The sequence below is a fragment of the Ammodytes marinus genome (assembly GCF_949987685.1).
Source record: "Ammodytes marinus genome assembly, chromosome: 5".
Lineage (NCBI taxonomy): Eukaryota > Metazoa > Chordata > Actinopteri > Uranoscopiformes > Ammodytidae > Ammodytes > Ammodytes marinus.
This window is the reverse complement of record NC_137234.1, coordinates 8,244,002-8,269,635: the sequence shown is the minus strand read 5'-3', so window position 1 is coordinate 8,269,635 and position 25,634 is coordinate 8,244,002. Positions and strand designations below refer to the sequence as shown.

The 25,634-nt window shown below is 40.0% G+C and overlaps 1 protein-coding gene across 1 annotated transcript in view; it reads left to right on the top strand.

The window, feature by feature from the left end:
- The window catches only part of cspg4 (chondroitin sulfate proteoglycan 4), a 63,517-nt gene extending 41,574 nt beyond the window's left edge, over positions 1 to 21,943 (top strand). The window contains exons 4-11 of the mRNA XM_080028219.1: positions 1,702 to 1,890; positions 2,080 to 2,355; positions 5,573 to 5,749; positions 12,925 to 13,123; positions 13,558 to 13,689; positions 14,253 to 14,413; positions 17,036 to 17,219; positions 17,586 to 21,943. Coding sequence (XP_079884345.1) covers positions 1,702 to 1,890; positions 2,080 to 2,355; positions 5,573 to 5,749; positions 12,925 to 13,123; positions 13,558 to 13,689; positions 14,253 to 14,413; positions 17,036 to 17,219; positions 17,586 to 19,414 — 3,147 coding nt within the window. The 3' untranslated portion in view covers positions 19,415 to 21,943. The remainder of the gene's footprint in view (positions 1 to 1,701; positions 1,891 to 2,079; positions 2,356 to 5,572; positions 5,750 to 12,924; positions 13,124 to 13,557; positions 13,690 to 14,252; positions 14,414 to 17,035; positions 17,220 to 17,585) is intronic.
- Positions 21,944 to 25,634: the final 3,691 nt, after the last annotated feature.

Sequence of the window (25,634 nt, the reverse complement as noted above, 5' to 3'; positions counted from 1 at the left end):
TTTATTTATTTGACGCACTTTTTAGATGTTAATTCCTCTTTTAATGTGTCATTGATCGCTTAAGCGAGAGATTTATTTCCACCGTTAACCGGCACGTTTTTCCGATCTGCTGGTGGAGCAGGACAGTGGGCGCTCTCACAGCTGATCGTTGCCGGGTCGGCTTGTGCAGCTGACGGCCGGGCTGACCACTCGTGCTGTCATACAGTAAAACGCAAAATGTGTTATTTTTAGTTTTTACAACCCTTTTGAGTAGTGCTATCTAAAAGGGCCAATACATTCTAATCATTCAAATCTCTGCAGACCTGTATTTATTTTATGGGGACCATTACCGGACAGTTCGTGCGTCTGTTTCTCCTCTAGCACTTATATTATGCCCGCACCCTCAGTTGGTTGCATTTAAGAACAGCAACACGCTTTTTTTAGTGGCGATTTTTGAGTCAGACCACTTTTTCTTCATCTATTCAAAGAAATGGCGACATATAATTGTATATGCTGTTTTATAGCATTTGAGCAATAGCCATATGTAAACCTAAAATGCAAAATCCTCAGCTGGAGATCGTTTGTTGTCAACACCAACGCTGTTGACCGCAGCAGTTATTTCCTTCCTAACTGCTCTGCTGTCTTCTGTCGTTCTTTGATGCCGCTTGTAATGCTCCGAAATGAAACTCTTTATTTTTCTACTTTCGCTGTTATTCTGTCAATTTCTACTTCAGATAAATTCCTCTTTTGTACCGTAAAGCGCACATCCATGTCGCAAAACCTCTGGGCGAGGCCTCTAAACTGAGAACATATAGGGGCGTGGTACGATTGTTTTCAGCCGCTGCATTTATCAATAATGGCGTGGCGTACGCCGAGATTGGCGAGATACGACTGTTTGATAAATCCCACGCGATACCTGGCGTAGGGAGGTATTTGCGCCAGAATCTGCACCAGTTTCCACGCAAGTTTGATAAATGAGGGCCACTGTGTATAGAACAAACATTGACAGAACTGCCTTTACAATAGATAATATCAACTTAGCTCCTGGGAACCTTTCCAATGTGTGTCCTTAATATAAAATAGAAACTACTGTTTTTCTGATTAATTCATTAAATCCTCTATAGGATGGCTATGATGTTATGTGTCTAAATCTTCCGAATTTTACTTTAAATGTAGCCACATTTTTAAGTTTGTTTTCACCTTATAGTCTCAATTTCCCAGGTGAAAGTGTGTTACTCTTCAGGTACAAACTGTAACAATACTGTCTAACTATCTATACTAAAACGGAAATGATAAAAGATACCGAATTACAGATTTCTTATTTAACTCCTTATTTTGAAACACTCCTTTTGTTGTAAAATTAATTTTATTACATTTTTGGTCAGTTGGTAGTAGCTTCATCTATGTTCCTGATGCATTGCACTAAGGAGCAACAGTGTCTATCTTTACCACACTTCAAAGGTCAAGCAATTTTAGTATGTATGCTTCTTTTTGAGGTATAGAAAGGTCAGAGCGCTTAGCCTTTCACTACACACAAAAAAAACACTTTCTTTCATCTGTAAGCAGCTGTTTCCCTTGAAGACACATTTAGAACTTACATAATGCTTCTTGTGTTCCTGTTGTCAAGCCAGTTCTATACTTCTGCAGGTGTATTGCTGTACAAAAAAAGAGATGATATATTAACAATTCTAAATAACACATACATGTACCTTTACCTTTTAGGTGGATCAAGCTGATATTTTGCCTACAGAAATGGTGTTCACCATCAAAGCACCGCCTCGTCTCGGTCATGTTGTGAAACTGACAAACAGCTCAGACAGCACAGCTTCGCCTGTCCTCGACTACATTCACTCCTTCACTCAAGAGGATATTGATCAGGGGCGCATTCTCTATGTCTCTGCATCCGTCCAGGTGTGTTTGTGTGTCTTTTTATTAAATCTGTTGTTGTAAATCAGATATGGCAGCATTTTGCCTTTCATATATACACACTGGGAGTGTAATCAGACAAAAGACAACCCCAGCCTCAGATGAGTCTAAGCCTTGGGTGCAAGGTTTATTTTTGGCACATCAATAACGTCTGTGGACATCCATCTCTTTCAGGGCGATGATGCTTTCACGGTGGATGTCAGTAACGGTTTTACAACAGTGGAGGACCTGCAGATCTCTGTGAACATTGTGCCCCGGCTCATTCCCATCCAGACCTTCAATTTTACAGTGAAAGAAGGCCAAGGCAGGGCAATTAACGCAGAGATTGTTAACATCTCACATCCATACTACACCTCAGCAAACATCGACTTTGTTGTGGAGGAGCCACCACAGCATGGGGACATCCGCTACCATGACGGAGATGAACTTACTTACTTTACATGGGAAGAGGTATGTTGTGATATGGTGAAATTAATGCAGAAATAAATAAATAAATATTCCATGGTCCAACAAAATATATCACCAAAGATTTCAGAACAGTCTCATATTCTGACTCTACTACTACATAGTTATTGTTTTACTCACTTCTACATAGTTATGCATTAGCTACTACATAGGGTTTTTTTTTTGTCACTAGTACATAGGTTTATTTTTTCTAACTACTACATTGTTATGCATTACCTACTACGTAGGGTTTTGTTTCTAGTAATTACCATTACCTAATAGTTCACTAAAATATCTGTGTATCAGTAACTAATCAATAGTGGTTGAATCCTAGTCAAATAACTTTTCAATAACAATGTAGTAGTTACTGAATAACTATATAGTAGTTACTATATTGGTATACTTACTGAATAACTATGTAAGAAAAACTGTACAGTATTTTTGAAGTGGGATTGTATAAGGTACATAAGCATAGTAAGTAATGACTTATGGGGATGGCGATCCGCGCAGTCAAAGGACTTTGGGGAAGACGTTGCTGTAGCGGAAGTCCGCTTTGTACTGCTGCAGAGTGGGCCAGCAGAAAAATGTCTGCCCCAAACTCCTTGAAGTGACTGCGCTGATCACCATCTCCATAATTGAACAGACTAAATATGCATAAGTACCCCATACAACCCCACTTCGAAAATACTGAACTATCCCTTCTAATGACTCCAGGGAGTAAAACATCTTGCTTTCACAACTAGATTGAAATGGATGTTCAAGAGGATTAGCACATTGCATTGTGTCCCCATGGAACTTTCTCCAGTTAGAAGTCAGTGCTGTGTTGTATTTGTTGTGTTGTAGCAGATAGAGAGGAGAGGAAGGTTTTGGGAGCTGCTGCAGCACAGTTATCTGGTCTCCTTCTGTGCGGTTCAGAGGGCCCAGCATTAGGAAAATATAAAAAATGCATGAGTAGTTACCAGTGGAAAAAACCTCATGCGTTCTGAAAGGACCACATAGCTTAGTAGAGCAAGTTAGACACATCTCTTACAGCGACTACGTCCAGCCCTGGTCTGGCTCTGCTCTCCTCTCCTCTCAACTTTGCTGAACCATTGTGGAAAAACTGACGATGCATTTGGTCCGCCTCAAGCCAAAATACACTGGCCTGGTATATTCCCTATATCAATGTGTGAGTGCACACAACACTCCCGCGCTTTGCTACTGCCAGACTCACTCGTGCTGCTTCTTAAAGATCCCAATGTACAAATAGAATGGGTCTAGTGGATGGCAGCGATTATGTTGGTTGCGGGAAGGCAAAAAAATTAACATACATATCAACTGCCACAATGGAAATGTTAAAGAGACTTTGTGTACCCTTTTTTCGTTTTCCTGATACGGTTACAGGCGAAGAAAGAAACACAAAGTCCATTCTGCCAAACGAGTACCACATTGAAGAAGTAAATGTCAAGCCTCAGTCTGCGCATCATTTAAACCAGACAGTAATTGTTTCCAAAATGAAAGCCGGATGTGTTTGTGCTTTTTGTATTGCAGTTTTTTCCCCCCACTAATTTCAATGCTTTATCACTGCTCAACTGGGTAACTCCCCCCTGCCCCTGGGAATGAACACTGGACTTGGTGTGTGTAGTTATTTTGTAATAATGTCATCAGTTGGAGTGGTACACTTAAGTTATGTATGTGCAGGGTAACATTGGGGGTGCAGTGAAAAAAAAAACTGAGAGAGCTGCAAGCAGAAGATGTACATGAAAAGCAACCACAGTAATGTAAAGTAACTTTCCGTGCCTTGTGGTGTATATATCACATATGGAAAGAATCTCTGTCAGACAATGAGCAGTTTTTTCTTGCTAACCACAGGGCTGTATATACTATCATTTTCTCTGGGCTTTTTTTTTTAAAACAAAGTCATGCACACATCTAGTAACATATTCATTGTCAAGAGGGGATATAACTTGTGGAAATATAGAGAAATTGAAACACCTACACCAATACACCTTTGCTTTAATTAGGTTCAGCTCGCCATCAGGTCTCAATTAGGTCTTGCATCTGTGGAAAGCTATTAAAGTCCACTCAGGTATCTTTATTTTTTAACAGGACAAAATGTTTTCAGAACAAAGAGAGCACGGCTTGTGTTGCTTATTTTCCAAGATAAAGACGGCAAACAGAACCTGAGATTTTTAAACCAATCAAAAAATGAAAACAAAATAAATGCATTGCCACCCGAGTCAGCTACCCACTCTGTTTATTGTCCTAGCCTGAAGACTTTCCCCGATCAGTAATGATGATGGCGGTTGTTATTCCAGAAGGATGCCAGTCATATGGGATCCATTTGGCACTTCCTGCTCTCTGAAGCAGGTTCTCTCATCGCAGCAGCTCACTGGCTTTTGTTTAAACAAAGTTCCAACTTTTAACATTGCGGACAAGGACCCCCAAATCTCTTTTAATTTGTCCAAAAGTTTCAGAGCCAAAAGGTTAGATGGGCAGCCATTGATCCAGATAGGACTACAATATTGAGAATCCAGAACACAGGGCGCTGGATGGTGAGATTTTTCTGAATGCAGAATGTCAACATAGTTGGCTTGGCCCGGCCGCAGGTGCTGTTTTCCATCCAGCTCACTTGACACTGGGTGACTGATTCCTTTGTGAGTCTGCTTTCCCTCAAGGTTTCGTCCCACACGGGAGATTCTCCTTGTTTGTGTGCCGCTGCCAGGCTTTGGGACCTTGAGTATAGCCTTTGTCTCAAAACTTTAAACGCATATATCATCTGCTCAGGACAACAAAAGACAGGATGGTTATTGCACGGAACAACAGACTTGTGTTTTCATCTTCTAAACAGATACAGGATACGCTTAAAGGACTAGTTCGGCAATTTGGGAAAAACACATATTCACTTAATTGCATAAGATGAGAATATTGATATCACTCTCATAACTGTGTATTAAACTTGAATTAACTGTATTGGGACAATTAAAATAGGAAACTAGAGGAATTTGATATGGAAACTATGTTGTGAATTTGAGTTTCTTCCCAGTTTTTTTGTTGAGACCAGGGTATGGCTTCTGTTCTTTGTATATGTGAGCTGTGTGACTTTGTAAGTGACACAGTCCCACTTTAAAACTGTATTCTACCTTTCAGGCTCTCAACCTCTGCCTATTTATGACATGTCCTACCATTCAGGTGTGATTCCCGAATTGACTGACAACTGGATCTTTTTTTGTCTTCCCTCCAGATTAAACTGGGACACGTCTACTACATGCATGACAGCACGGAGAGCAGAGAGGACAGTTTCACACTCTCTGCCTCCATTTATGAGATGGAGCGCCGGAGTCTCCCTGTCACATCACAGTGGACTGTCATACCGGTCAACGATGAGGCGCCAAGACTGACACGTAACACAGGACTGGAGGTAATGTTTTTTGTCTTCTCTCTCTCTCTGAAAGCTAACTGTATTTGCTGTTGCTTTGAGCTTTTGTCCAACCTACATATTTTAAAACGTTACAGTAGGAAACTTTTATTTTCTTTCAGTTAAATATAAACTTCCACTTTGTTGGATACTTTTTTGCCTTTGGTATTTTGCAACCGGTAAGAATTCCAGTTGACCACAACCGTCATTTGTGTAAAAGGGAAGAGCCGACTTTTTATTGCGACCTTTCAAAACAAGAGAACGAGTGTTTTTACGCTAAAATATTTTTAACAGAGGAAATACCTTGAGTCTCCATAGTGTAATGTCAATTCCACTGTGCTGTTTTTGCAATCTTACTCAACTGCAATATGGAAAGAACCAGCCCAACTTCTGAATGGGATTTCCAGGCTAGTATGCATTTCCAGCCTCTCCCGAGTCGATGCTCTAAAGCCCAAGCCACACAAAATATGAAAGAACATCGGATAATTGGCTGTTAAATAGTTGATGACATCTGACATGTTGAAGAGGGGTCATACTATAAAAAACGACCTCCTAGTGCTTTAGGATTTAACTCGATAGAGTTTGATTTTCTGACAAGATAGCATGCAAATTTAATAGTGTGTAGGCGCTAGTTGGCAAGTCATAAGACACGCAAACACTCAAAAGCTCTTGCGTTGTGTAGGGAATGTCATCGATTGGCTTTACGAATTTAATAACTCTACACACTCTGAGTGAACTTTGTTGCTGATGACTTTCTCACATCTATACTTTCAGCTGCAGTTACAGTCCACTTTCATGAATCCTGTATGAACTGTGAATTAGATTCATTTCATGCAGCAAGTAGAATAAATGCAGAGAATGTTTAACTTCGCCACAGAAGGAAGCTGACCTCAGAGACGATGACGCATGAGGCATTAGCGCAGCAGTGGCCTAGTGGCCTCCACAGCACATTTGTTATTATAAAGAGCCATAAAATAAAAATGGAATTAGCATATTCTCGGCTGGACTGCTCCAAAACGTGGCAAGAGACTCATGTAAGCCACATAAGGATACATGGGCAGTGATTCACTGCTGTATGCATTAAGAAGTTAACAGTTGGAATACTGTGCAGTATCTGTATGTATTTTAATGCAGCCTCAAATTTGCCGATTCATCAGTTTGCGCTAGAACAGGCTTCAAGGGATCATAGTAGTATTACCTTTACTTATTACTGCATCCCAAATGATTGATAAATCTTTTTGCCACTTGTGCAAACTTTCTTATTAAACAGTCAACGTTTATAAAATGATAACATTTTAGAATGTGAAATGTGGAATATTTTTCGACACATATTTCAGTCTGTAATTGATTTTCTGCAAACACTTTCTTTTTGAGATCAATACTATAGCTGTTTATCACTTTTACTTGAGAGTAGTATTTATCACAACACGACTCTATTAATTATTATAATGAATGGCTTTTCATTATTGCCCATTTCTGATTAACATAGGAAAAAAAACAATTGTTTATGTAAATTCAGCGTTTTACTATTATGATGAAAAGAATGTATGAAGAAAAAACAAGTTTGCATGCTCGTTAACTAGACTTACAGCTATCAAAACTTTTTCAGAACTTTTTCAATTTCATTTTCACCTTTTCCAAAAGCCATGCACCTTCATGAGATGTGCAAAAACTAATCTCCATTTATAATCCAACTTTTTAACACTGTTTTACTACATGTATTACAATGTAGATAGCTTCGGCTTATATTTGTCCTCTAGTTGGCATAGCTATATCTCCAAATCATTTTAGCACAATCAATACTTGTTTGTTGTAAAGAAGAAAGGTGTTTATTCAATAGCATCTTCATTTAATTGAATCTGCAGTAGGTCTGGAGTGTAGCCTAAAAGTTACGCATGAAGTGATTCATAGCAGTCGTGAAAGAAGAAAAGTTTTTTAAAAAGATCAATAAAGTAGATTCTGCTGTAAAGAGTATAAGGCAGGCAGTTGGAAAAAGCCAGCGGTAATCAGCCCACAGAACTGGAAACCAACTGTGTCATTCAGCCCTCCCTGCTCTGCCTGTGGCTCCGCGTCTCCCTGGCAACCCGTATTTTTGGAAAAACCAAGATGGTCGACGAGACCGCGGCTTTTCTGGAAGAGTGCGGGCGGCATGCAACCCCTGTGCCTCCTCTGCTGCGCCTGCAGAATGTAATAATATGTGGATGTCTCCGCACACACACACACACACACACACACACACACACACACACACACACACACACACACACACACACACACACACACACACACACACACACACACACACACACACACAGAGCCAAGGCTGACCCAGCGGTGCTTGGATTGATTTAAAGCAGGAAGTGTGTGTGTACTGACCCCTTTAGCAGACGATCAGACATGATGACTAACGTGTCTGTGATCAGGCACTGTTCATGCTCACCAATAATCCCTTTTGGCTCGGGCCTATAGGATACAGCTGGTCCTGATTATGGTTTACACTCTCTCTCGGTGGGTTTCTGCTCAACTTTCTATCTATCTATCTATCTATCTATCTATCTATCTATCTATCTATCTATCTATCTATCTATCTATCTATCTATCTATCTATCTATCTATCTATCTATCTATCTATCTATCTATCTATCTATCTATCTATCTATCTATCTATCTATCTATCTATCTATCTATCTATCTATCTATTTATCCATCCATCCATCTATCCATCTTTTTATCCATCTAACTATCTATCTGACTTTATTATTTGCTCGCTTACACATTTTTGCAGGGCAATATAACTATCCAAACACTGTTTTATTTGAAGTCCCAGCCTTACCGTTTGTGCGCTTGATGCACATGACTAGTGAATGATAGATGAAGTACAGTATTTTTGCTTCATCCCAAAACACAGAGCAGCAGAGATGTTAGACCAAATATTTGGTTAGGTAATATGGGGCTCAAGAGAAAAGTACCATTGCTGCAGACGGGAAGCTGAATTCAAAATGGAGGACCACTGTCTGATCTTTCTTCTAGTTGTTTTTCCATAGTTTGTGCACCTTTTCTTCCCACACTGCATAGTTTAAAACACACTGGTGTCCCCCTGTACTTAAGCCGGCCAAGATTTTAGATTATGCGGCCACTTGGGATACCGCTTCAGATGTCTGGCGCCCCTCAGAGTCTCAAATATTCAAAAGACGGTGGTTTCCTCTTGAGTCTTAGCAGGCAAAAAGACATTTGATTATGGAAGCTCCTTCATTACTGCCTAGAAATGACAACCATTGTCTCCGATCAAATATGCTGCCCATCCTCTCCCGTGCTAAATAGCATTGATTGTTATATAAAACCAACAATTTGCAAGGATTACCTGCCCTAGATTGCCTGGTGCCTCCACTGGGGTGTAAGGGTGGATTGATGGGGCCATCTAGTGTCAGGGAGTGGGTTTTGCACATTCACTAACTGATACTGAACATACCCTGAATCCAGTGATGTGTGTAATGGTTCATTCTAGCAACAAGAAATCTATTTCTACTATAATTCTTCCAGCATGTGTGTGTGCCTATAGCAAAGACTGCACAGATCAAACCCCCTTTTGGGTGAAGAGCTTGTAGTTTTGCACTGTTTTATATTGTATTACATTGTAATAAGTAGAGGGTTCCTATTGCATTTAAAACAGTCTCAATGATTCTTATTTTTTTTTTCTCAAATAATATGTAGAAAACTAACACAAAATAGAAATGAATGCCATTTGCTCGATGTTCTCAGAAGATTTTAAAAGTATCTCTGTTGTTTTGACTACTGTGCACATGAAGCTTGCACACACAATGGAAATGTTATCTAGAAAATGACTTGGTTCATATGTATTCAAGTGCTTCCTCAAAATATACTATTATTACCTGACAATTGTCTTCACCAATGGAGAGTTGGATTCCCTTGTGTACACATGAATGCTCATAGCTTGTTGAGGCTCCAGGCTCCTCAGATTAACGATTGCCTTGGAAATATTGTGATTAGATTTTGTTCTCCATACATCTACAAAAGATGCTGCATACCCTATCGTATAGGATTGTAAAGCCCCCAGAACATATTTGTTCTGTCTTCCTGTGGTTTAATGTGTCAACATCCTACAGTGATGTAAAGGTGCTCTTATGGCTAGAATGAATCACTGCTGGAATTGGTTTCAGCTGCCTGCTACAAAGCGCACTTCACTTCTGACCACACCAATCATGGATTCTGGATGTGTTGAGAGGTGAAACAGGCTTGAAACGTTCAACTGAAGAACCAGCCTGTTGTTATACTTGGTTGCATTGGGCCTTCCAGGAATCTGATAGAGGATTATATTAAGTTTGAGAATCTTTTTTTTTCTTTATCATATCATCAAATGCCAACTGTAACATTTATTGTTGATTCCTTATGACGAAGTTACAGAAGACAAATAAAGTCATAGTCGAGATGACTTGATCGTATGTCTTGAGGCTGTGATCCAATTTACTGCTGCTTCTTGACAGGAGATGGTTTCCATCCTGCTCAAAAACAACTCTTCTGTTGGAAGAAATGATGTTGTGTTATTGTAACACTAGTTTTTGCAACAATGCACCCTAATGCTGAGAAATTGGCAAGGTGGGCGGTGCTATTATCAGCTTTGTCATCTCTGCTTATCAAGCCCAGAGCTACCCCAAGGACTTTCAGCCTCTTATGTCTCCCTCGATAGGTGGGGGGGATAAAACAGACGGCATCTGCCTGGTCCATGGTGCATGGGGGATAGTGGGTGTTCCGCCTTAAGGCAAACAAATCCACTTCCAGGGTCCAGTTTTTTTCTCAAAACTCTTTCACTCTGTCAGCACTTCCCCACCAAGGGTGCAATGCTCCCAGACAAACTATCAGGCTGTGCCGTCTGCCGGCCCAGAATGTAAAACTGCCCGGAGGAGTTGAAGAATCTCAAAGGCCTGATATATCACAGGTTCTCTGCAGGCTGTAACAGCAAACTGAATAAGATGCTGCTCCGATTGTGTGTCTAGGCCTGTGTGTCTGATACCTGAATATATATCGTTGCAAATATCCTCCTGTGAGTGGCTTGAAGTCATGCTGAACCGTCATATCCAATAGGGTGACTTTATTCCGCTGAAGGTGACATGACGCCACCACCGACCGAGCTCTTCCAGGCAGGTTGCTCCCATTCTGTCATTGAGGTATCTGACACATGAAAGGTGAATGTACACAGACTAGACTCCTATGTTAGTCTAAGTCCCTGGTGGCAAAATTATCAACAGACCTAAATAAAAACCTGGTAAAATGTCTCTGCTGGTAACCTGTGTTGCAAAAATAAATGACCACATCCAACCAGTGGCCACATAGTTTAAAATGAAGTTGTCTTCAACAAGCTTCTCACTTGATTTGAATCATACAATACTATGATGCTAAATCCTTATTTTTTTTTGCATATTTCATAGTGTTTATGTCTTACCTTTGTTTCTTGTAATATATAAACTCAGCACACACTCTGCATTTTGGCAAATTAATTAAAAGATGATATACAAAACTTGGCCCAGTCATCACCCTGACGCAGTTACACATAAAAGACAGGACTTTCAGGCAGAACATGAAAGCCCACTTTTAATAACCTCTGCTGTCGCCATAAAACACAGGTGAAATGAAATGTAGCAGGAAAAATTGTCCATGTTCGCACAAGGACCATGAAATGTACATGACGAGTGCTGTGGATTCCACTTCAGCTGAAGCCCCCTACTTGTCTGTAAAAAAAAAAAGACCGTCACCAGTCCAGAGAGATATCATTATCAGGAACACGGGCGCAATATATCAACACAAAAAGTGCAAAGTGTGCCATGATGGATTGTGGCTTTGAACTGTTGACGTTGTGTGTCATGGTGATAAAGCTTTGATGGAGTGGCAAACCGAATGGGGTGTTATGTGCAGTGGACTGCGAGGCAACTAAATTATACACTTCACAACACTTTTGTTATATAGAAGCAGTCCACGTCCTTCTGAAGTGCCATCAGAAATGACATAGAGGACTAAAAGTGAGAGACAAGCACCTCCCTTATAGTTTAACAAAAGCTCCGACTTAAAGAAACTCAATTTTGAAAATCTTAGAGGACAAGTTCATGTCCTCTCTCTAGGACAGTTTAATGTCATTACAGTTGACTGGGTAAATGAGTAACTGACATGGTAATGATAATGGCATATGTCTTATGCATGGACTTCTTAGCATAAATCCACCACTAAATATAACTGCCTCTCATGTGATTGACACCTGAAGCTTTAATATTCACAGCCGAGGCTCCTTCTCCTGCCGGGGGCTACTTACTCTTCATCCTGACACTTGAGAAAAGAGAGAGGAATCAGAGAGCACGAATGGCTTCTCCAGATCGATATGTCCCTCTTGCCGCGGGGCTCGCTCTCTCCCAACTGATTCCAGCTATTTAAGAATGTCTTTCTGGGGATCTGGCCCATTTCTTTCAATTAATGCTCCTTTCAGCCGGCCCACCATTAGAAGTCCATTAAAGCCCCTCTCCACCCAGGGAGAGTCGCTCAGCCCGTGCTGCCGGCACGCTCCATCTTCTGATTACAGGAGCGTCTAGACTGACAAATAGGAACAATTAACCGTTTAAATTGTAACTTTGGAGTTGGCTGTTTGTAGCAGGTATTTGTTTCTTTCTTTTGTTCCTCTGTGTTGGTTTATCTTTCATTGTTCTATCTATCCATTCCTCTGAATGTCTATCTATCTTTCTATCATTATATCTAACTAGCTATCAATCTTTCTTTCTATCATTTTATCTATCATTTTGTCTATCTATCTATCTATCTATCTATCTATCTATCTATCTATCTATCTATCTATCTATCTATCTATCCATTCGTCCATATATCTCTGAAATGACTTTGAAGGACTTCAGATAGCATCATACTCTCTTTTGTACTACTGTAGAGCCTTTAATAAGTTGCAAATAAACTCCTGACCCCTGGCTAGAATTACATTCCTTCAAACAGAAGTCAGACTGAATAATCTGTGATGTCTTTTCATCTCTCTCTCTCTCTCTCTCTCTCTCTCTCTCTCTCTCTCTGTGTGTGTGTCTCTCTCTCTATCTCTCTATCTCTCTCTCTCTCTCTCTCTCTCTCTCTCTCTCTCTCTCTCTCTCTCTCTCTCTCTCTGTTATATTTCACAGGTTCTGGCTGGAGAGGAGGCAGATATCACGTCCAGCATGCTGAACACTGATGACGCTGATACCCCCGCAGATCAACTGGTCTACACCGTGGAGATGCCGACCAATGGGTTCGTGGCGTTGAAGGAGGCGCCGGATGAGGGCGTGATGAACTTCACACAGGCTCACATTAACAAAGGGGAGGTGGTCTTCCTCCACGAAGGTGAGCAGATAAGGTTGAGGGTACAGTCATAGAGGCATGGGAGGATATGAACAGTTTGTGTCAAGATGGTCATTGCAAGAAATAATTGCAAATCATGATATAAGCATCCCGATAAGCATCAAAATATTTTTAAAACTTTTAAGAATGGCTCTAAAACATGCTTATGATAGATACAAGTCAAACTATCTTTAAAAAAATTAACTTTGGAACACAATGGACAAGCAGCCACCGCGTCAGTTTAGTACGTATATTCTCACACTTAAATTGATTAAACTTTAAATTACATTCTGCTTTTATAATTAACAACATATTAAAGTATGAGCTGCAGCTATGAACAAGAAATATTAAATAAATAAAAATATAATAAGAGGATAGAAGGTAATGAACTCGCTGAATGACTAACGGGTCACATTCAAACCCTTCTGTTCCTCCAGGTGAGGAGTCTGGCGGGTTCAGTTTCACGGTGACAGACGGAGAGCACACTTCTCCTCTCTACCAGTTTGTTGTCACGGCGAGGCCCCTCACCATCACCATGGTAACACAGGAGGAGCTCATGGTGTTTCCAGGTAAGACGCCAAAAAAATCCCATCAGGGTTTAAACTGTGACGAGTGCGCAGTGACAAGAACGGTCACTTGTTCAGCCAAGTCATTGCAACTACATAATAATAGGTTTTTTTTTTTACCTCTGTATTCATTCTGTTTTGTATGTCAGGCAAACAAAACACAGACCAAAAAAAACTCTAAGCTAAAAATTATTTACAAGTGTGTCCAAAACCTTATTTTAAGTCTTTACTTTTCTAACTAATATAGTTATTTATTTTTAGAATTTTGACATAGACATCAGAAAGTAAATAGTCCCCTGCATCTTTTCAAAGACATTGGATTTTCCCTAGATTGCCAATTTTTCAAAAAATATAGTAGAAAGAGAGTCATTTTAAAGTCAATTTTGGGGAATTTTTTCGAAAAACAGCATATACCAAATAAACATGTATGTGTGTGTGTGTGTGTGTGTGTGTGTGTGTGTGTGTGTGTGTGTGTGTGTGTGTGTGTGTGTGTGTGTGTGTGTGTGTGTGTGTGTGTGTGTGTGTGTGTGTGTGTGTGTGTGTGTGTGTGTGTGTGTGTTTTCCAGGAACAAGGCAGCCTATCACCAGTGCCAATCTGGGGGCTGTGACCAATGAGGATGGAAATGAGATAACCTACTCACTTATCCGCCAGCCTCGTTTGGGAAGACTCATCCTGGCCAATGACAGGAACCAGTATGAAGAAATCTCCAGCTTCTCACAAACACAGGTAATTACTTTGTATGTGTGTTGTATTAAATATGTGCTTCTGAAATATATATTTATTTTAAGAGACTTTAAATATGTTCCATTCTTATAATAAATGTCTTCATAAACGGTGATACTGATAATTATTCATTATAACAGTCAACATCAACAGTTAAAAATGAACCATGAAACCAAAGTAGAAAATCATCTTATAATGGATTTTAAGTCTGATATAACCAGTTGCATTACATTTCCATTTGAAGTTAAAAGGTTATTTAAATTATCTTCATTTTTCTTCAATCCTCTCTACTTTAAAGTTTAACATTCCTATTAATAGCAAGTTTGTATTACTAAGCCGTCATAGCTGTTAAAGTCCCTACAGTCATCTGCGTATAGGCCATTAGACACATACAATGAAGACGTAATGTCGCCGTAATGCATAAAAACTCAGCTAATCCTCCTTTTTAAAACTCACTTGTGCTGCAGAGCTCAACTCTCTTTAAGAGATGGAAATTGAGTATTAAGAATGAGTGCAGTGTTAGCTCTTGAGTTTTCTGGATCCCTTTAAAGGTTTGCTCAGAATTATACTGTTTCATACTTTTGACTTCTATTTAATTTAGAGAAGCCAATTCAATGACTAATCTATACTAAAATAACCATTACTCAGTGTTTGTTAACCAGACAGGAATTTGAGAGCTGTAAAGAATGTCCTCCCAAGAAAGACAACAACATTGGACGTTTCTTTAAACATTTAAATGACACTGAGGAGCTCAGTTTGCATCCCATCTTTTACCAACAGCCAACATCTGCTTTGTTTTAATGAGCACCGCATTCCCTTTAAGTGGATTGCACTGGAAATATTTAAAATATTGACCAGTATATTTTATTGTAACATAAGCTAAAAAAATCTACAGTTTTATTGATAACATATTTAATAGGCTCATCAGTTGACAAAAATAAAAATATTAAATATATTATCCAAACCAGACTTATTAGGTCGCCCCCAAATCATCATTTAATGAGCAATACAATGGACCGCAATCTCAACTATAACAAAAAAAAACAATAACAAGTATCTTCCCTTTCAAGACCATTGAATAATTCCTGTTTCAAAATCTGATGATGAAATGTAACACATGTTTTAGACTTTTATTTTAATTCTGCTTCACATAAACTAGTTATTTTGTTTGTATAGAACACCAACAGACCATTTAAAATAGGTCCATTTGTTTTTACTATGCATGTTCCTCCTCTTCACCAGCAGGTGGCCTCGTTGAATCTAATATAGTGTAATGTTTATGCCTATGCTCACCATGAGCTTTTGCTTCTTGAGTTTTTACCCTTGAGCATTCTAATTGTATATCAGGATTGGGTGACTGTAGTCTTAAATCTTTAGTTCAAGCTACTAATGCACAAGGTCGGAGAGGATTAGAGCAGACATGAATAGAATAAGATCTAACAAATTAAAGACATTTCAGGGGAAATACAACTTTATCTTGACAGCTTGGCTAGCTTTATTTTTTATTTATTATGTATAATGCAGGGTTGTCAAAGTAACCTCAAAGTGAAATATTCAGATCAAAAAAGTCCTGGTCCTCCGGGTCCTTGGAGTAATAAAAAGCCTTGATTGCTTTTTAATGGCTGACACATGTTTTCGACAATACAAAGTAGAGCTCCTGTTTTCGTTTACTTTGTATTTCTTTTTATTTATTATGTGTAAAGTAAAGCATGTTATGAAAGAATATTTTTCTCAGTTTACTTAAATTATATTACCAAGTATCCAAAAAAAAGCACTGTTAAGGCCCAGTGTTGTCTTGCATTGGCAGGGTGTTCCTGTTCTCATCTCTGTCTGATTTACTTTACTTCATTATACTTCCTGACGTCTGACCATGCTTGTATGAGCAAGAGAACAGATTATGTCAATGTTAACTGCTCCGTTTGGAGTGTGACAGAAGTATTAGTGCTTTTGTGTGTGTGTGTGTGTGTGTGTGTGTGTGTGTGTGTGTGTGTGTGTGTGTGTGTGTGTGTGTGTGTGTGTGTGTGTGTGTGTGTGTGTGTGTGTGTGTGTGTGTGTGTGTGTGTGTGTGTGTGTGTGCCTGTGTGTGTGTTTAAAAGAGAGGGAGCAAGAGAAAAGTGAGAGTTGAGTTTAGGGCATGGTGACCTCAGAGAGCAAATACAAGCCGTCACATACATTCCAGTTCCCGAACCCGGATACCAGTACAGCTAAGCCAAAACCACTGCTGCGGCCATTTCAGCTCCCTTTTTATTATGGTGCGCTTACAAAAGTCAAGAGGGAAAGAGAGCAATAAAATATTTTAGAAAACTAAGATGTCTCTGTCTCCCAAATAACTCAAGTAGAAACTAAGTATATAGCAAGTCACTGCAAACTGGATGTCAAAAATCCAACTAAGATTGTCCAGATATGACGGATAAAATCATGTTTGCCTTCGTTGTCCCATTACGTATTTTAAAATAGATACTCATGCTCAATTAGTTATTCTTTTTTCAAAAGACACATCCGAGGATATAATAAACTGGGCAGTCTCTTTTCATTTCTACACTGTTTGAAGTATGTAAAAAATGTATATAGTATAAGAGTTTCGAAAGTCAACCATTTTCTGATTTTGGTTCCCCTGATACACAGCTGGAGTCAGGGGCGGTCTACTATGAGCACCAGATACCTGAGGATCCTTTTTGGGTGGTGAGGGATTCCATAGATCTTACTCTGACATCACAGCCGGCCCCAGATGTCCGTCACATCCTGCCCATCACAATCTCTTACTACGCCGCTCACAGCAACATTTCTTCACAACTGTGGAAGAACAAAGGTAAATGACGAACACAATGTTCCACTATAAATATATGACCACCCTAATTGAACACAATCTTTCTTAGTAGTAATTGTTAGACGTTACAGCTGATTTTGCTATTCAGAGATGAGTGGTTGAGCCAGTGAAGCCTCACTAGAGTGTTCCCCTTAAAAGATAATTGCACTAGAGTTACAATGTGGAAAGATCGTCTTCCACAGCTGCAGTTGTGGCTTATTTAAACACGTTAGATGTATATTTATTCATTTAACTTTTTTATAAAGGGTAGAATGGCCTTATATTGATACTTTGACACCCAAAACCTTTGAGTATGAAACACTCCCACAACAATTAATAATGTATTATATTTTTTCTGTTTCCTCTCAGGTCTGGACATTGTTCAAGGCCAGAGGAAAGCCTTTGACGATTCAATTCTTGACGCCTCCAACCTTCTGGCTAGCCTTCCTGAAGTTCAGCGAGGTGATGCGGACGTGGTTTTTGAGATCAAGCGTTTCCCTGACCACGGTCGTATAACCTTGAGTGGTCAGGACCTGCCCCGCAATGCCCCATCCTTCATGCAGGAAGATGTTACTCAGGGAATGGTGGAGTATATCCATGACGACTCGGGGGCCTCATCTGACAGCTTTTCTTTCAGGGCTCGTCTAAAGTCTGAGGGTCGTGCTGTGGCCTCACCTGCAGATTCCTTAGTCCTGGAGGAGATCTTTCACGTCTCAATCAAACGTCGGGGCTCTAACCCCCCTGAGTTAGTCCCTATGGACATGCTCTTCGAGGTTCTTCAAGGTTCCATGACCATGTTGACCCAGAAGTATCTTAACACTCAAGACGAGGACAGTCCGCCGGATGAGGTATATTTCAAAGTGACCAAAGCCCCGCGCAACGGAAAACTGGTCGACACACTCACAATGGACCGCATCTCTGAGTTCACACAAGAGATGGTCAATCGTGGGCAGGTGGGCTTCTACAGCGATGGCAGCCTTGCCGCAGGCTTTGTGGAATTCATTGTGTCGGATGGAGAACACCAAACAGAGCCACACATGCTAAACATCGGTGTCCTAGCTCGCATCCTGGTTCTCGACAAAGCCCCTGAAATCAAAGTGAGACAAGGCGATGATGAGACCCTGGTGACTGAAGAGATGTTGAGAGCCACTACCGGGGGTCCTGTTGAGGAGGACATCCTTTACAAGATCACAAGTATTCCCAAGTATGCAGCTGTTATGGTAGACCGTCAGCCTACATCCGCATTCACCCAGAAACAAATCAAAGAAGGCAGAGTCAGTGTCCGCTTTGTCAAGTCTACTTCACCCAGAGATAGTGTTGCATTTGTCGCCCGTAGCGGGGCTGCAAATGTCTCCTCTGTCCTTAACATCACAGTCCAACCTCTAGCAAATATTGCTCAGGATCCTCTGTTACCCCAAGGTTCTCTTGTCCAACTGGACAGGAAGCTTCTGGATGCAACTCCCCTGGCGAACAAGACAAGAACATCCCCCACGTTCACAGTCATCCAGCAGCCCCGGGGGGCTCGTTTTGTGAGGGCTGGAGGTCCAGGTGAAGGTCAGCCAGTGGACACATTCAGCCAGAAGGACCTGGACGAAGGCCGTGTTGCTATGGAAATCCTAAATAGCTCCTCTGGATCTCGAGGTGGTGTCACTCAGGATGAGGCTCGCTTCCTGCTCAAAGCCCATGGAGTTCCTCCTGCAGAATGTGTGCTCTCCTTCCAGACGGGCCCCCACAATGCCTCTGTGGTCTACCCTGTCACCCTGTTGAAGGTTCCTTCAGATTCCCCATCGAAGGACACTTACAACCTCCCTGAAGTGGGTAGGTACCACCCTCGTACCACTCCAGCCACAACAACATCTTCTGGCTCTGGCGGCCACGGAAAACCACATGTAACCCGTCGCAGCAACTTCTGGTCAATTCTCATTCCGATCCTGGTAATCCTCCTCCTCTTGCTCCTGGCAGCCATCCTGGCCTACTACCTGATCCGTAAGAACAAGACAGGCAAGCACGACGTCCAGACTGCAGCAGCATCCAAACCCAAGAATGGAGAAGTGGCCGGCACTGAAACCTTTCGCAAAACTGACCCAGCCAACAACATCCCCATGTCAAACATGGACTCCAAAGACGCAGACCCGGAGTTGCTGCAGCACTGTCGGACAACGAACCCGGCCTTGAAAAAGAACCAGTACTGGGTTTGAGACTCTTTGAGATTCGACACAGAGAAAGAGGTGGATCATGAAGTGTTTCCAAGCCTCCTCAAATAATTCCTCTCAGTATTAAAGACCTCTTGCCACACCAGTTTAAATGAAAATAATTGTTTTACCCCATTGGTTATTTACTTATCTCAACATAACTGTGGACAAATACTCAGGCAATGAAACACTGAATACTTATTGGCAAATAAAGAGGCAGTTTCTTATCTAAGGAGGCTCATGCCATGTCTATTTATTTTAGTTGTATCATTCCTCTTTGTCTAAGGGCACAAATGAAGACATAAACATGCCATGTGTTTGCAAAAAGTATTGTGGGTGTGTGCTCTGTCATTTTATTCCATATGATATCATAGGCCAATATTATTCATTTGAGTGGACAGATAATTTAAAGTCTTTTTGATAGTAGAAATTAGTTTTTTGGTTCATCAGGAAAGTTGATAAACCTTGTACATAGATCATTAAGGAACATATGTGGTGTATCAAGAAGATGAAAAACTGCCTCTTTGTGTTTTCTCTTTATTTTTCAATGTAAGGTGCCATCGTATTATGTTTCTCAGGGCTAAATTCAGTTTTAAGAAATAGTAGAACATACGGAAAACATGCTAATTCACTTTTTTTCTGAGTAAATAATAGATAAAACGATTGCTACCACTCTCAAATATTTCTGTTACATATGAAGCTATACAGCCAAGAGATGTTAGCTTAGCTAAACATAATGAGTAGAAGGAAACTGTAAAGCCAGTTCTCTCCAAAGGTATAAATCATCCATTTACCTGCCTCTCGGAACCAATTAGGATATTAGAACTATTTTGTATAATCTGTACACAAACAATAAGTTTAGTTTTACAGGAAATGGTGTGCCTTGTATTTTTCCTCTGTTTATGCTATGCTATGCTATGTTATGCTATGCTATGCTAAGCTAACGCTCTTCTTGCTGTGGCTTTGTATTGAACAGACAAATACGAGAGTGGTATCGTCTATCTAGTATATTTCAAACTATTACTTTTAAGTCCTCACACAATAACATTTTGGTTGTTTGAGTTTTGTGTGAGATGAAGATGGTTTAATACTAAAAAAGGTTTGATTGAATTTAGCTCAGAGTCATGTCATCCTCTGTCAAATGTTATTATTTCTGCTTTGCTTCCAAAGTGCTTGTAAATATTCACTGGACTGGCACAGCACTGACCGCAAAACGTAGGACACAGTAGGACACAGTTTGAAGACCAAAGGCAGGACGTTATTTTGGTAGTACTGGGTCTTTTAACACATCCGCATGTGGATGAGGTCATCTCAAACTGGGATGTTTACAGTTTCCAAGTCTGCAATTAGGAGTTCATTAAAACTGGTTGGTGCTGGGGTGGTGGAAAAGAATAAAACGCTCCACTGGTTAGGGTACATTGAGTTAAAATTAGTTTGTTTTTTAAGTCTTCAAAGCAATTTTTTGATTTTAAGCATTCCATATGTAAGCTGAATATACAGATTTTCATATATTGAAATCATGAGATTTTGTGTTACTCTTTTTACTTTTGTTGTATGTTGAAACTAAGAAGAGTGTTAATGTAAATCGGACTCATCGTTCTCCTATATTGTCTTTATTGTCACTCTGGCCTGTGACTTGTTGACCTATAGTTGTTTGATGAAAGCACTTAAAGTGAAGGAGAAAGTGTTAAGATTCGGATCAGAAGAAAATGAAAAGACCCACACAACAATTTCTTCTGAAAACTGTTGGACTATTTGCTGTACATTTATTTTTTTCATACTGTATGCCGAATGACGCCTTTATTCTTTGTTTGTCATATACTGAATATACCTTTGCAGTATTCATCTTCTATTGATCTTTTATTTTTGTAGTGTTTTAAGAACAGGTGGTAGAGATTTTACAGACAGCACAGAGCTCAGGAAGTGATGTGTTTCAGGAGAAAAGGAAACATTTTCTTTCTATGGAAAATATCTCTGAAATAAATAAATAAAAATATTGGTTCTTACTACATGCTTTCACATCCACATCTTACCAGTTTTATGTGTAAATATTCTGTTATTCTGTTTTGGATTAAGATGTTGTTAAGGCTTGATTAAAATCTCAAAATATATATATATCATGTGTTGCCTGGAAGATATATGTACATGTAACTACATTTAACTAGATTGATCAACTGCAAAGTATGCTGGGTGTATGTGTTATAGGTGTAGTGTGTGTTTGTGCCGGTGTCCGTCTCTCTTACTTATCTGCTTTCTGCTTACTAAAGGCAGAGTACATTGCAGATTTTTTCATCACCACCCCTCATTTTTCATTATTTATTTTTTCTGTCACACCCCATACATCAATTCTTACTCAAGTTGTGTGCCTTGTCAGAGATTAAACTTTAACATATAAACTGCAAGTGCCTTTTAAACTGAAACTGAATTGGTTATTACAAAGCAGTGTTTAGACTCTGGAACAAGAGGAAAGTCTATCGCTGCAGTATGCCCCTGAGATTTGTTCTCGGCACTAATGGAAATAAAAACGTTTGTGCAACAAAAGCTGTGTTCATTATTTTTTCAGTGGCCGAGTTTGTTTAACTGTTGTTGACTTAACACTACCATGATTTATTTTTTGGCTTTTCACGCAAATTAAGAAAGCGTTAAACACTTAAAGGTGCTGAGAAATGAACCCAACTTCATGCATGGATTGCTGTTCATTAAACTTTTTCCTTAGTAGCGGAGGTGGAGTTTTTCTTCAGATAATTCAAAATGCAGAAGCAAAGACAGACATTACTTAACATTCGAGTTATTGCTAAACAAGGCAATTTCTGAATTGTCCTGCCAACTAACTTTAAAGTCTTTCAGGCTGGCTGGCTGTTTTCAGAGCTTGAAATTAAATGAAAGGAGACTGAGTTGCTATACTTTGGAATAGTTCCTCTCTTGCTATTATATCTTTGAAATCAAATAGCAATAAAAAAAACATATTATTCTGCTTTTGTCAACCGTTTGTTGTCTGCTTTTTTAAAGAGGCTTTAACTGCTTTTGACCACCAGGTGGGGTTAGGGTGCAAAGTGGCCCTTGAAGAAACCAGAGCAGCCATTTGTCAGCATTTAACAAGGCTCTCTCCATCCGTCATTCTTTCCAGTGAATGGCCTTTTGCTGTCAGTGTTTTTCTCTCTGCTTTTTTTTTAATTTTTTTTACATTTTCCTGCTCTCCTGTCTTCTCACGGTGCCGCTGACGTTGGTCTGCGTCTGCGTCTGCTCTTTCTCCGAGGCTTTCATCGTGCAGGTTTCATAAGCCGCTGCTTGGCACAGCTGTTAGTCCACATGTGTCTGCTTATGTCATGGGCTCTGAGCAGACACTGTTCCGTGGATGTCAAGTCTCAAGAAGGGACTTGGTGTTCTGACGTTTGTGTTTGTGTTTGTGTTGTAAATCTCACTTCTGCTGCCAAAAAATCCCACCATGTAGAAACCAAAGTAAATGTCATTGAGGGAGAAATCATTTCCGGCTACTGATACTGAATGGACACCTCACATTCCACTCTCCCAGAGATGTGCTTGTACATTGGAATTGGATGTGTCCTTGTAACCTCAGGCCTCTTACTAGATCGCTGATTCCCGGTTCAGATTCTTGTTTGAGATCTACATTTTAGGACAAGTCTTTTATATGTTTTGATATGTTTTGCCCAGGCAGAGAGAGTAAGTTGCAGTGTTACTTTGGAACAAACTGACTCCTCCTTTCTCCCAAAACACCAACAGGAATGAAAACACACAAGGCACGCCAAGCATTTTTGCGATGTCATGAAGATAAATGATGTGAAAATCAAGGAGTAGACAAAATGCCAGAACTGATTGTTTTGGTTTGAATTTTAAAGTTTACTGTAGATCTCAATACATCAGTATATGCAGATGTTATTGTCATTGTTGTGTTGGAAACATCCGTGTTGCAATTGAAACAATCCTTATATTCAGCTTCATTATTTGTGTTAGATGGGAGTAGGCTACATACTTCTTGTTGAAAAGAGTTTCAGAGAATTGCAAAAAGATGGTGTAATAATTCCTTGTCAATCCATTTTGTATAAAACTCCTTAAAAATGCATTAACTCTGAGGGATGTTTGACCTCATCTGCTCCACCTAAACTTTGCCAGTAAGGAAAAAAAATAATTCAAGATAACCCAAGTTACTTTACAAACAATTAAGTGTGCATTATTTCCAGCCTCTTGTTAACCTTTCATATAAGTCTGAGCTGCTCTGTGTTGACATTGGCTTTAGTTCTTACCGGCAGGCTCTCGGTCCACTTTAGTAGAAGGGACATGTGTGTTTGCTTTGGATTCTAATCTCTTATATTATCAACAAACTCCATCGGTTCTTGATGTGCAAACCTGGCTGTGTTCCGGTGCTTGCTGTTCCCACTTTGCCCTCATATCTCTCACATCAGTGCAAAAAGTCGATGCCTTAAAATTAAACCTGCTGTCGAATCTAATTCTCGAGTGACTCAACGTCTCTCTGAGTTATGTGGTTCTCTGCAAGTTCCTTTTTGTTCTAATCTTGGCAACATAATGGTAGTAAGCTGTGGGGATGCTGCCATACGGTATATGCAATTCTCATGGAAATGCAAGGCGAACAAACATTGTGGGCAGTACTGTCATGTCTAATGGATTAGAGTTACAGCTGAAGAATTCCCGTGGGTGCCATTCATTTATGTATTACAATAAAACTGGTGTTTCTAATGTAAAACAAGTCACTTTGGTGTGTGCCAAAGGGTTTTTCCAAGGAAATTTCAAAGCTTTCATGCATTGCTCATCACTAATTGGTGGCATCAACTTGCAACGAATGACCTGGTGAAACAGCTTCCAACCTGAATTCCAGTGCCATTTAAATCAATATTGCTTATTCCACAGACAAAATCTATTTAGAGAGGGTCCCTTTCTACTTGGGACATTATACATACAAATATGTCTCTTTGATCAAATTGCCCTCTTCTGAGATTTATAGTCATAGCTATGAAAATGAAATGTATGTGTAGGCTTACTGATATAATGGGCAAATATACAGTACCAATTGTGTGTCAGTCAAAATGTTATCATTTGTATCTCCAGGAGTTGATGTCTGAATACAACAGTAACAACTTTTACTGATTGATGTAACTTCAAACCAAGTAAGGAAATAAATTGCTCAAAACCTAAACACAGGTTTCTCAATTAAACAATTATATTTTTGTGTGCATGTACGGTAAAGGTATATTCTCCGAGATTCATATCGAACAAGACTCTGTGGTCACACACAGCTGTCAGAGAAGGTTGGAGGTGTGTGTGAGAAGCCATATGTCGGGGTCAGGAGATCAGTGTAATGAGCTGGGCTAAGGCCAGAGAGTCAAACGGCCCTGTAGCTGCAGTGGGTCCTGGAGAAAGAAAGGCCGTTCAGTCAGAAGAACACACACAGAGACAGCTGGAAGACGGATAACCGTTAAAGAGTTTTTTTTGTTTTGCTGTGCTGTGTGAAGAGCCTGTCGCCCACTGTACGGAGAGTGTGTGTGTGTGTGGGGGGGGGGGGGGGGGGAGGGGGGGTTTCCTTTTAACTGTTCAGTTTCACAAGAAAGACAATGAATCACCTTTACCAACTTTCACCTCTCTGATACTATTAATCATTTACAAGAGAAACCGGTCCAAGAGGACCAGAATTAAAAATAACAATTACACAAACTGTGTCACAAAAAATCACAATTATACAATCATCTGTAAAAGCATAACCTAAGTGAAGACATTTAAAACATTTGCTAAATACAACACATCTGAAACCAACTTCATGATGTCTCACCTTTTAGAGCAACTCTTGTGCCATTCCTGAAGTGATGTAGAAATGTATTCCTGGGTGTGGCAGTATACTGTGACATCATTGTCAGGCAGCACACATCCGACAGGGTGCTACAAGCATCTGAGGTGATGGGTGTGGTTAAGGTATGCAATAGATAAACACGTTTTTATCATTTTTGCCCTGTGAAAACTTGTCACCATCAGGTTTATAGGCCTGACGTCATTCAGCATGGTCTCAGCTGCTGCTCTTTGTCACAGATGAAATTACAAATGTCACACAGCTGCCTGTCAACTCTGCAGGAACTGAGAATTAGACACACAAAACAAGAGTTGTATGTTGAACCCTAACCCTAACCCCTTAACCCCATTTATATGTCAGCCCTGGTGGTCAGAATCTAGTTACAACCTGTTGAATATTTCCAGAAATAGG